Genomic DNA, 13,182 nt, shown 5'->3' with positions numbered 1-13,182 from the left:
TGGTATACCTGGAAGTCCGTGAGCTCCGTCGAGTTGCCTTGGTGCGTTGGGCCCCGGGACCTGGGGCTCTTGGATTGGTCATCTGATGCCTGGCGTCGGGTGGGCCGAGCCCGACACACCAGGGCAATGTGTCCCAATTTTCTGCACTGCCTGCACTCTGCGTTGCGGAAACGGCAGGTCCTCCTCTCGTGACTTTCTCCACAGCTTGCGCAGTTCCCTCCTTCTCGTCGAGGCAGCTGTGGTACGTGGGCTGCTTGAGTGCGCTGCTGTACTCGGTGCACCTCCTCCCTGTTGGATCCTGAGTCGTCGGTGAGGTCTTCGTGGTGGACCCTCGGTTGGGACGGCTGGCTCGGCCGTGCCTCTTGTGTCGACCTCTCGGCAGCTTCCGTTGCCAGGGCCTCCTCCAGAGCGACCTGGAACGTTAGGTTCTTCTTAGCATAGAGGCGTCGTTGCAGCTTCTCATCCTTCAGGCCACCGACGAGGCGGTCACGAAGCATGTTCTCCAGCTCTGAGAAGTTGCAGAACTGGGCAGCTTGGCGGAGAGAGGTCACAAACCCAGTTATGGTTTCCCCAGGGGCTTGCCGCTTTGCGTAGAAGGCATTTCGACGAGCCACCACTGAGGGCTGTGGCGAAAAGTGCCCCTTCAGCTGTTCCATTATTGTTTTGTATGGAACAGTAGCAACATCTTCAGGTGCAAGGAGAGCCCGGGCGATTTCAAACGTCTCCTCTCCACAGACGCTGAAGAATATTGCCCTCTTCTTGGCGTCGTCTTCATCGATGACCCCTTTGGCTTCTAGGAGGAAGGTGAAACGGGAGGCGTACGCTTCCCAGTCTCCAGATGCTGGGTTGAACGGCGAGAAGCTGCTGTCGGTTGCCATTCTGAGTTCCTTGTGTCCCGGAGCTGAAGCCTGGATACACGGTGCGAGGCAGCGGTGCGGCAGGTGGCGGTGCTGCGGTGCTGTGTGTGGCAGTCAGCTCAGCGGGATCCCACCTTCGTTGCCAGTGAAATATACTCAGAGTCGCAAAGTGATTTCATGCTCTTTATTCAGCTCATAGTGGTGAGGAGGAATGAATGAAAGTCCCCTCAAAGTATCTGCTTTATATACATTATTTACACAATGGGCTGCACATGATTGGCTAATTCCGGAATTCTACTGTAAGCCAATCAGGTTGTGGATTCACTTCTATCTGGAGCATGATTGGGTGGTTCCTGCCAACCAATCATACTGCTGCATTGTTCTAGGACCAATCAGACTGCTGCATTCTGAATCCTATTGTTCTAGGACCAATCAGACTGCTGCCTTTTGGATCCTATTGTTCTAGGACCAATCAGACTGCTGCAGTTTGGATCCTATTCAACTCAGTACATAACAGGCCTGCTTGCTGGGTCTGACGGCAGCCGTAGTTCAGCAACATCTGCAGGGCCAAAGGTTCCTTGCGCTGGATCTCGGTGGCACTGTGGGGAAGAGCTCCCCAGGGTTTTGGAGAGGTGTCTTTGCCCCCCTACCTGGGGTCTGAACTGGGGACTTCCTCTGTGAAAAGCCTGTGCTCTGTCATGGATCCACAGCTCTTCCCTAACCAGCCTCTCTTCATGAAAGGAGTGCAGCTCCACAAACCATTTGTTTTTAAAAGGCTTTCTTTGCAAGGCGAGGGAAATGTTTTAGGGGGAGAGATAAGCTGACAGCTGCAGCTGGTTGCGGGGGAAGGAGAAGCCTGTTGCTGCTGAGATGAAATGTTAAGAAAGAAGATGGATGTTGTTCTCCGGTCCTGGACTTCCAAAGCTTTGGGTGCCTCTGACTCCCCCCCTGCCCTGCCCCCCGCCTTCAAGTCCACCCGGCCTCCCTGCTCTGCTCACAACAATCTTGGCCACTGCCTCTGGGCACCTGCCCCGTAAATCCTGATTCAGAAGGGGAGGAAATGTGCTTGCCTGGCCCCATGATAAAGTGATTGCAGCTCCTCCATCCTGGACGCCCTTGCTTGGCTTTGAAGTCTGTTTTCATGGCATGGCAGGCAGAGGCGGGGGAAGCTGAGGAGCTGTCAGGAAGGACCTGAATGGCGGACTCTGCTGCCAAGGAGCCTCCTCCCTTCCCGCCTGTCCCATGTGGAGATGATTTGCTCATCCAGGGTGAACTTGGCTCGAACCTGGTTCATCCTGGCTAGCGCATGAGCAGCGCAGGGAAACATCTTGTGGATGAATATATTTGTGTGTGCGCGCACACACACCCCCACACCAAAAACTGGTATCCAAGCCAAGAGCTGTGAGAGACTATAATAGCTCAGAGGTAGAGCACATGCTTTGAGTGCAGAAGAGCCCAGGCATATCTCTAGTTAGAAAGACCAGTGAGCAGATGGAGGAAAAAGACATCTCTAGGCCTGAAAGTCCAGAGAGCAGCTTGCAAATGCAAGCATACTACACAGTTCTGCAATTCCACTTACCAAGCAAGAGGGAGAAAGTAGTTATAGAATGACTGGATTTTCCCCATGATGGAATCATTGTTTCCCCCCGTGGAGTAAAGCAGCACCGCACACAACATATTCTTCACTTCACAATTTGTATCCAAATTCAAGTCAATCCACAAGAAAAGCAACATAAGGCCACCCCCCCCAATAATCTATAGGCATCACCCAATTGGTATGATATCTAGAATAAGTTTTTATGAGAGACATATCTAGCAGTGCATAGCACACAAAAGCTTTCTCCTGGAAACAGACACTGGAGCCCCAGTACCTGATCCTGCACATGCCTTGTCCCATAGCACACTCAGCTCTGGTCATTGGCATGAGCACTAGGAATCTCTTCCAGGGGCAGAAGGAGGGAGCAGGTGCACCAAATCCCTCTTGTTCCCCCCCAAGCAGATGATCAGCATGATAAGTTGAGGAAAATGGCAAGTCATGGGAGGATGTGACAGAGGTCTGCACAATTATGCATGGCATAGGGAAAGCAGACAGCAACTTCTTCCCCCTCATAACACCAGCCATACAATGCAGCTGGTTGGCAGAAAACCCAGGACAGACAAAGGGAAACACTTCTTTACAGGGGACATATTTAAACCATGGAACGCACTGCCTCAAGATGTGATGATGACAGCAGTAGCAGCAGCTGGAGGGCCTCTGCCACCACACTCAGCACCTCCAACCTCCCTCTTGGTAAATTGGGAAGCTGGGACAGCAACAGAACCACACCAGTGCCTCCCCACTGGCTGCTACTGGGTGACAGCCACCAGTTTAGGTAGAGATGGTGTCAAAGGTAATTTGACGAATTCACTGAGGAGAGAGGGCTATTAGTCATGGTGCTGATACGCCACACACCCACCAGGATTGGAGCCCTCTGGAAAGAGGGCTGTTGCCCTCCTGTCCTGTTGTGGGCTCCCCAGAGGAATCTGCTTGCGCAAGACTTGGACGATGAAGGTGGCACCCGGTTCCCTGCAGCCCAAAGGGTCCCCAGGCAACACCAGAAAGGTGGCAGTGGCAAGGCAAATCACAGACGGCTGGGAAGCACCGAGCGATTTCATTTGGCTATGAAATAGGTCTCCACTTTTCCACAAACATTTCATATTTTGGTCTCTTATTTTTGCTAGTTGTAAAACTTTCTCCTCATAAACAAATTTTATGCAATTTTGTCTAAAATGCACATTTTTGCAAAGCAATTCCCCCCATAATGCCTTTCTGCATATTATTTTTGCATTTCTGCATTTCTATGCACACGTTCCCTCAGCATATGGATTTTTGTTCCCATTACTTTGCTTGAGAACTGCATTGCAATATTCAGAGAAGTGAGAATTTCTAAGGACTGTTGCGTTGTGGTTCTTGTCTTGTTTCAGAAAGTGCGAATTAGGGAGCTTCACCTTTAAACATGATCTGAATATAATTTCTTCCCCATCCCCAGCAGCCACTCATAATTTTCATTCCAACAATTTCCTCAAAGTGAGAGTGGCAGAGACCCTCTTCATCAGCCACGGTCAGAATCCTTTGAAGCCCCAGCAACACTTTCTGTTTTCTGTGAATGAATGCTATTATTGTAGAATGTTTGCAATGCAAGTAATTGTACATTTAGGCTGCAATCCTATATCTCCACCTACCTTTAAGTGCAAGGGCTATAGCATTTAAACTGCCCCTAACACTGTTGCAGGCACACGCTAATACATTTGCACTGGGAAACTGAGGAAGTCTTCAAAAACCAAACCTACAAGTGAGCCAAATGTGGTGACCTAACAGCAAAATTACTGCCAACCTAGCAGTTTGAAAGCACACCAAAGTGCAAGTAGATAAATAGGAACCATTCTGGTGGGAAGGTAAACGGCATTTCTGTGCGATGCTCTGGTTTGCCAGAAGCGGCTTAGTCATGCTGGCGACATGACCCGGAAAAACTCTCTGTGGACAAACACTGGCTCCCTCAGTCAGTAAAGTGAGATAAACGCCGCAACCCCAGAGTCGTTCGCGACTGGACCTAACGGTCAGGAGTACCTTTACCTTTAACAGCAAAATGCACTAAAGAGAACACAACCTTTAATATGAACAAAGAGCAGCATTCATAGGTGGAGGAGAAGAAGGGAAAATTCTGTTGCACAAGTATAGGATACAACCCACAGTTTGAGGGCCAATTCACACAACTCCTTCTAACATAGAAGGCTCAAGGCAAATTGGCTTTTGCTGTAGATTTTGGCACATCAAATTTGCTTGGTTGAATATGGTAACATAACCTATGTCCAGTGCTTTTCTTGGAGGGGAAAAAGGTGCCAGTACTCACCATGAAGTTGTTACCATAAGTGCCACATTTGTAATATTTTTTTGGGGGGGAGGTGCTGGTACAGCATACCCTTGAGTCCCCCCAGAAAACAGCACTGCCTTTGCTTCCTTAACCATGTCCTCACTGGACATTTTCCCTAACAATTTTTGTTAAGAATGCAATGAGCCATATTACAGTCACTTGCCGTACCACTGAGAAATATCAGTTCAATAATCTGAACGTTCCTAGAAACCCAGCTTCAATTTAATGCAGTACATTTCTTTAAGGTTGTTGTATGAATCAGTGGAGGGGACAAGAGAATCACGTATTAGCTTGGGAAAGACTACTGGTACCTATGAATCCTAGGGGGATCAGCAATGGCAATTCCATACTAGACAAAGTTAATGTGCAAATCCAGGTCCAGGTTCCTTCAAAAGTCTCTCTTTAGCAGCCTAAACCTTGTTATCGCCTTTGTTGCTTCCGCACCCAATCTGTCTACATCTTTCTTAAAGTGTGCAGCCCAAGACACTAGTCAGTCTGGAGCTTGAATGAAACACCCCCAGAACATCCCCTGCATTTTCTTTCATCAGCATCACAGACTTGTGTTCGATTTATGACCCATTACAACTCCCAACTCCTTTCCTGCAAAGGCTACTTTAAACAGGGAGGCAGCCCAAGCCCTGTTCATTGCTTGCTTATAGGTCTCTCGCTCTCTCTCTCTCTCGACCTCTGGCAATGCATCACTAGGAAATGGGCAAATGCTGGTATTTTTATTACTCCCGTCCAGCTCTGCTGACAAAGCTTTGCGTCAGTGGCTGGGGAGGAGGTTGTTCTCTCTTTCTCTCTCTTCAGAAGAAAGAGATAAGATTTGGACCGTTAAGGGGGAACTTTTCAAGGAGACTGCCAAGACTCGGAAAGCTCTCCTGAATAATGTTACATGATGTCTTCCCAAAAACTTCCCCAAAGTCTCGTGTGTACTATGTCTACATTTCCGTTCCCAGCAGGGCCTGCTGCCAAAGGAGGACCTCAGCTCTTCCCCTTTCAAAACAACTGTTATTGCCCCCTTCAGAAGGTTCTTCTGCACTTTTCAGCTTCAGTGAGCACATGCTATGGGTTGAATCCGTGGTTTTGTTGGAACTTCCCTGCAATGGAGTGTTCATATGTGAAACCACGGCCATTCATGGCACTCCAAGGTCATTACTGCACAAAACACAGGCTGTGGAGCAGGGGGTAGGGAGCCTGTGGCCTTCCAGAAGTTCATAATATTGTGGAGTTGGAAGGTACCCCAAGGGTCATCTAGTCTAACCCCCTGCAATGCAGGAACCTCAACTAAAGTATCCATGACAGATGACCATCCAATTGCTGCTTAAACACCTCCAATGAAGGAGAGTCCACCACATCCCAAGGGAATCCATTCCACTGTTGAACCACTCTTATGATCAGAAAATTATTCCTGATGTTTAGTTGGAGTCTCCTTTCTTGTAGCTTGAATCCATTGGTTTGGGTTCTACCCTCTGAAGCAACAGAAAACAAGCTTGCTCCATCTTCCACATGATAGCCCTTTAGATATTGGAAGATGGCTCTCATATCTCCTCTCTGTCTCCTCTTATCCAGGCTAAACATACTCAGCGCCCTCAACCATTCTTTGTAAGGCTTGGTTTCCAGACCTCGATCCTCTGCACACATTCCAGCTTCTCAATATTCCAGGTGTGGTCTGACGAAGGTAGAATAGAGAGGTTCTGTCAGAGGCAGGTGCCAGGGCCAGGTAAGTAATGACTCACAAGGTGCCAGCGAAGTTAACTCCTTATTCAAAGAAACAAAACAGCTCAGGCCCATTGAGCCCAGTAACTCTCCACAGTAGGTCTTGCCCCAATGATGCAATTGTGAGGACCGAAGGTCTCCTCCTTCCCACAGTTCCCTAACTCTCCCACCCCCAGGTCCTTTGTCTTGTCTCTCTTTGCTCCATCCTCTTCATGTTCTGGGAGACTGGGGGGGAGGGGAGCTGGTTACAGCAGGAGGGGGACACCCCCTGGTTTCTTCAGCCTTAAACAGGTCAGGACCACAGTACCTCAAGGACTGAATCTCCCCATATGAACTGACCATATGAGACTGTTCTTTGTATGCCTCTTCCGTGAGAGGTCCAGAAGGCAGCAAGATGAGAACAGGTCTTAGTGCTGTGGCTCCCCACTTGTGGAATGGCTCCTTTGCTACACATTTTTAGATGCCAGGCAAAGACGTTCCTCTTCTCTCAGGCCTTTGGCTAATAAAACAATCGTGGCCTTTTAAACTGGGGGTGGGGGAATGAGGGTCTTTCTTTGTAACTATATTATGTATTTTTGTGTTTTTATATTGTAAACTGCCCTATGATCCTTGCATGAAGGGCACATTAAATCAATCAATCAATCAATCAATCCGTCAATCAATAGCTACCCCTCCCAGTTTGGCGTCATCTGCAAATGCAATGAGGACCCCCTCAATTCCTTCATCCAAGCCATTTTTAAACATGTTGAACAACAACAGGCCCAGGACAGAACCCTGTGGCACCCCACTCGTCTCTTTTTCCCAGGATGGGCATGTTGGACTCCAACTCCCACATCCCTGACCATTGGCCAGGCTGGCTGAGGAGGTGAGCGCTGGAGTCCAATCCCAATAAAATTGGGATTAAGAGGTTTTCAGGTCGGCTGTGTCCTGTTGGTGAAGTGGTGGTGAAAATGCTTGCGGGTGGCGGTGGGGACTGACAAAAAATGGGAGGTCAAGGAGGGTCAGTTGTGGGGGGGGGGGTAGAAATGTCTCTATTTTCATCTAAGAAATGTTGGAGGGCTGGCTTAATTAAATACAGTGGTACCTCGGGTTAAGTACTTAATTCATTCCAGAGGTCCGTTCTTAACCTGAAACTGTTCTTAACCTGAAGCACCACTTTAGCTAATGGGGCCTCCTGTTGCCACTGCGCTGCCAGAGCATGATTTCTGTTCTCTTCCTGAAGCAAAGTTCTTAACCTGAAGCACTATTTCTGGGTTAGCGGAGTCTGTAACCTGAAGCGTATGTAACCCGAGGTACCACTGTACTTGAATTGTGGGCCCATGTGGCCACGCCACATTTGTGCCATACCAGTAGCCATGGGGACAGGTGCTGACATCATCATAACACAGCTGAAAGGGTCAGAGACATTCTCAGGTCTACTGGTGGCAATCTGCCTGGGTAGCCTGCATATAGCACTCAGCTAGAGTGTGCACCTTCTACAACTGCCCCACCCCTCCAAAACATTCCCCCGAGAGGGTGACTAGGCTTGGAAACTGCCTCCCATTGGCTTACGGGCCAGAGGTTCCTCACCCCTGCTCTACGCTGTAAAGGAGATGAATTTCCCACACTTGCTGTGCTTTGGATGAGTTCCTGGGACACCAGGAGAAGATGGAAGAGGCATTCCTCGGAAGCAGGTGAGTAGCCCTTTCTCTATGACTGATAGTTATCTGTTTGGGGCTGCCAGATGGAAATCCAGAGACTTTGCCTATCAGCTCAAGAGGTCTTGTCAGACCCATTAAGCAACATACCAACCACACCATGTAGTTTGCAGAATACTCCAGCCAGTCCTTATAGGATGATAGCAGAGAGAAGGGGAAGGAGACCTAGGAGGCATCCAGCCTTGAGCAGAGGATTCATGACGGTTGACCTGCTGGAGCTCGAATATTTGCTCTTTAGTTTGTACATAATCAATGGATCGAAGAGAGAAACCAAACTGCCACAGCTTCTCTGGATTAGTCTTGCCCCCATCTCCTTTTAGTCTGTCTCCCCTGCCTCCTGATTGTGAGGCTTCCCTGAAGTCATCCTTCTCACAGCAGCCAAAGGAGCCGTCAACAGAAGTGTGGATGGCATAAATCAGCAGGAGAAGCTGTGGCTGCCAACCCCCGGCAGAACTGGATTCCCAGATTTGTTTCAATGATACTCCATTGTTTCCCCCCTCCCTCCCTGGTCGTGGTTGCATCTGGGAAATGACAAAGATGGGCTGCCAATTTCCTGTTAAATAATGTTAAATATTCCTGTTAAATAATGAAAATAATAGTCTGGAAAGACCCTCAAACAAAGCTAACAAACATAAAGGGGGTGCACAGCAATGTGTGAGTGTTTATCAGGCCTTCTAGGGGTCCTCAGTGCATTTCACGGCATCCCTGTCACACTTGATGCAAGCTACTACTTAACATTCTTCCAATGTGCTTAATAGAGAGGTAAAGAGGTCAGCTCTCTCCAATGGCTGCTTGCATCTCTATCCGCATGAGCCTCCTCTCCCACTATGGCCTGTAAATGTGCAGTTAATCAAGAAACTCTCCATGCGATTTGTTTGTGCTGAAGATGGAATGATCTGTTGCTGTGTGCACAGGCTATGCACCCTCCCCCTCTATCATGTGTTGGGTATGGCAGGGACGAGCATGAGAGATCTGTCAACTGAGAGGCCTTTTACTGTGAAGAAGAAAGGAACAAGTATTGGCTGGGTAGGGAGTTTGGTTCTCCAGCCCAGGGATGTATTAAAATAAATGGCAGAGAACGGCCATTGGGATGCATTGCTTTTATTTAATATGTTCCTTTCAACCCATATGAGTCTGGCACCCCTAAACCTAACTAGCATATCCGGCTACGATGGCTATGATTGGAAAATCCATTTATTCATTCCATTGACGGACAGGCACTGACACTTTGGCTGGAGTGAAGCAGTGTTTTAATTTGGTGCCTTTTGCTGTTGTGCTGCTTTTGGCAACGGCTGCTCACACCCGGCAGCTCCCACCTCTCCCAAGTGCACTGGACCACTTCTGAAAGCTGTGTCTCAGTGAAAGACAACCCACTGAAAAGGAGGACTCAGGAAGACAATCTTGCAATTCTTCCTGACTAGCTGCTTTGTGGCCCTGGCTTCAATTCAAGCTAGGACTGCAAGGGGCAACTCAGGAGCTAAGTGCACTCCCGATTCTTCTTTTGACATTTCAGTCACCTGACATTGCAGGATGTCATGTGACTGTCAGGTGGAATGTTCTGCCCCCTTGCCAAAGTTGCCTTCTTCTGAATCTGCCCCTTTGGCCAGATCCAATCCCCCACTCCTGCCTTAAGGTCCAGCTTTCTCTTCCCCCACCACAGTCTGCAGAAGATGTCTGGAGAATTCTTTCTCTTAGTGGTATCCTTATTTATTATTGTCATCCCTGATAATATCATTGTTTGTTGTTGATTTTATTTAGATTTTATGTATCTATTTGCTTGATTTGGTCTGTTTTTAACACTTTAGTGTTGGAACTTTATTTTCTACAGGAGTTTAGGACCCTTGGATGGGCAGCTGTCTATAAATGATTTCAGCTCACTGACGCTTAATATTACTCTCCTGTTCCATTCAGTTCTCATGGGTGCAGCTGCAGAGCAACGTAACTGAATAAGGGAAGGGCCTAAGTTCATTGGCAGAGACCAGGGGTTGTGCACAAAACGTCCCAGATTCAACCCTAGACATTTCCGGCTGGAGCTGGAGATTTGTTGCCAGTAAACTAGGGAGATGGAACGATGGTCTGACTCGGTATAAGGCAACTTCCTGTGTTCTAAAATTCAGGTTTTGGTGGGAGAGTTCATGGCAGGTCTTGCTGAGCAAGCTTTGGAGAAGCTCTTGAAGCAGAAAGCCCAAAGTATGTACCCTCTCTGAGATACTCCTCTGTAACGGACAGGAGTGTGGAGCTCGGTGGACCAAGAGGCTTTGTTTGGTTTGGTTGCTTTCTGATTTCTGCAGCTGCGATCAAAGCTCGGTGTTGTTGGGAGATCTAATCCTCCCCCTCTAATCCTCCAGCCTTGTATGCTCAGGCCTGACACTTGGCCCAGCAGCAGAAGGTAATGGGTCTGGAGGGCTGGTTAATCATTCCAAAACATGCTAAGCGTGAGCAATCAGCACAGGCTTCCCCCACTATTGCTAAAGTGTTGAAGGAAAAGCAACGGGGCAGGGGGAGCTCCCTGCTTCCTGTTAGTTTTTGAAGTTGCTATCTATTCCTCCATTAGGAATCCATAAAAACAGAGTTTTTGCAAGGCCGTTTGCAAAACGGGTTGGTTTTATTAACTGGTTGGCAAAGGTCTTCCTGCAGGGAATAGGGGAAAGAAATATCAATAATCTTTAATGATTGTAAATGCTCATTGCACTTTACAGATAATGTGAAGGGGGAAGAAAACGAGAGGTCCTTTCTCCAAACAGCACTCAATCTAAACTCGGGGTGGGAGAAGAGATCATGTCCACACCATACATACACCATACATGTCCACACCATACAGTGGTACCTCTGGATACAAATGGGATCCGTTCCGGAGCCCCATTCGCATCCTGAAGCGAACGCAACCTGTGTCTGCGCGTGCGCGGGTCGCGATTTGCCACTTCTGCACATGTGCGTGATGTCTTTTCGACTGTCTGCGCATGTGCGAGCGACGAAACCCAGAAGTAACACGTTCCACGGAGCACAACCCGAAAGCACTCAACCTGAAGCAACTTCAACCTGAGGTATGACTGTATAGGGAAGCACAAGCATTGCTTGTTCTCAAATTCACACCCTTTTTCAAATGTACAAGGTGTATAGCCTCCAACATTCCTCAGATGAAAATAGGGGCATTGCTCACTCCCCGCCAACTGGCCCTTCTGTACCCCCCCTTTTTTGGGTCTTCTCCTGCAGAGCATTTCCTATCAGAAGAAGGGCAAGGGCCACCACCGCGGCACCAGCAGGACACAGCACACACAGCATCAGCAGCAGCATCATATTATAATAATTTATTATTTATACCCCACCCATCTGGCTGGGTTTCCCCAGTCATTCTGGGTGGCTCCCAACAGAATATAAAAAATACAATAACCCTCCACTGTCCTGAGACAACCCCTTAATCCTGATTATATTTTATTTTATTCTTTGGTAGATTTACAAAAAAAACACACACAGAGAAAGAGAAATATATATATATATATAGGGGAAGAGTCGATATACAAAGCTAATAATAATAATAATAATAATAATAATAATAATAATAGACTCCTTGTGCTCCGCTGTGCTCCGTCTTCCTTCCCTCCCATAAAGGAAAAACAAACAACCCCAGGATTCCTGCTATGAATATTGCTGATTGCTCCACCCGGAGTCTGGGCACCTTAAGCTGTTGCACCGCAGCTGCTGCCTTTCTCTGAGTTGCAGTGGCATCACTCTGGTGCTGACTCATGTTCCAGCATTGTGTCCTGGCATTAATAATTCACCCTGCCTATGCAGTGCTACCGCTTAGCTAGCTATCATCAACCCTGTATATATTTAATGAATCCAGGGGTTTGCTGTGCAAACACAGACTCTGTGTGTCTGACATGGAATCATGCTACTTTATCCTTTTCATTTTTGTTAATGAAAGGGGGTATTTCTGGCTCTCCTGGGCAGGCAGTGAAGCCTGGGGGTGTCTCCTTGCCCTACTGCCATCCACATGCACATTATTCCCCAGTGTGCCAAACTGTTCCTTAAAAACCATGTTCAAGGCAGCAGAATAAATTATCCAAAAATAAGGTTTTTAAAAAAGCAATTATATTCAACATGCATGACTTATTTTCTGTTTGCAGAATTTAGATTTATTTTGCAGCTGAATACACAGTTGTTCTTTAATCCTGATCTCATAATGGATTTTAGCAACCTGTTCACAGTCAATTCACCTATCACATGGCAATAAGATCATGCCACTGGATAAGAAAAGATTACGTCTCTGAGCCTACATGTGATACAAACTTTAACCACACCATAAAATAGCTGACAAAAGCTCTCCACAATAAATAAACTGATTTGCACCAACAATTCAATGAAACATATTACTTGGCTCTAGAATTCCAGTGCTGAGGTCTTTCACGTCCCCCTTAGATGCCCAGCTCTGGACTATTCTGACCTTCTGTGACATCACAGCAATGTTCATGGCAGCCAATAGGACGACAATGCCTGCCCAGTTCCACTATGACGGTGGATATTTAACTAACTAGTGACTACAGAAATGACCGCCCAGGTAACAAAGTTATTTGGGCCCATCTTTCCCTTGACCATTCCCCACCTCAGCCTGCTCTGCCAAGCCACAGGGGTAGAAATCAAAAGGTGCCAGGCACTTACTTTTCATAGTCATGCTTGCAATACAGCTGCCGGTTGCGACAGTAGCAAGTGCCGGAGAGAGCCTGCAGGCAAGCGGCGCACTTCAAGCAGCCTTCGTGCCACGAACGCTCATTCACCCTCAGGAGGAAGCGGTCGGAGATCGGGGTGTTGCAGCCAGCACAAACCTCCCGCATTTTGGACTCTGAGCCTTGATGGCAGGGAACAACAACAACAACAATGAATTGCAAAACTCAAAGGTCCTCCTCATCAATGAGAACAGTTTACAAAGAAACAGGGAGGCCTGGTGTTGCGGGTCTGTGGCGTGACCTGCTGGGATACCCTGCCTGGGGATGCTTCTGC

General features: G+C 47.9%; 1 protein-coding gene across 2 annotated transcripts in view; it reads right to left on the bottom strand.

Moving 5' to 3' along the window:
* Positions 1–13,182, bottom strand: part of LOC310756113 (LIM homeobox transcription factor 1-alpha-like) — an 86,307-nt gene that overhangs the window by 56,744 nt on the left and 16,381 nt on the right. Inside the window, exon 3 of one of the 2 annotated variants that reach the window (XM_083599798.1) lies at positions 12,844–13,030. In XM_083599798.1, the coding sequence (XP_083455924.1) occupies positions 12,844–13,030 (187 nt within the window). Of the gene's footprint in view, positions 1–1,927; positions 2,225–12,843; positions 13,031–13,182 lie in introns of those variants that run through there. The other variant, XM_083599799.1, reaches the window with a different exon arrangement.

The sequence above is a fragment of the Podarcis filfolensis genome (genome assembly GCF_964270895.1).
Source record: "Podarcis filfolensis genome assembly, chromosome: 2".
NCBI lineage: Eukaryota > Metazoa > Chordata > Lepidosauria > Squamata > Lacertidae > Podarcis > Podarcis filfolensis.
Note: the sequence above shows the minus strand (reverse complement) of the source record. Positions and strands in the feature narration are given on the sequence as shown.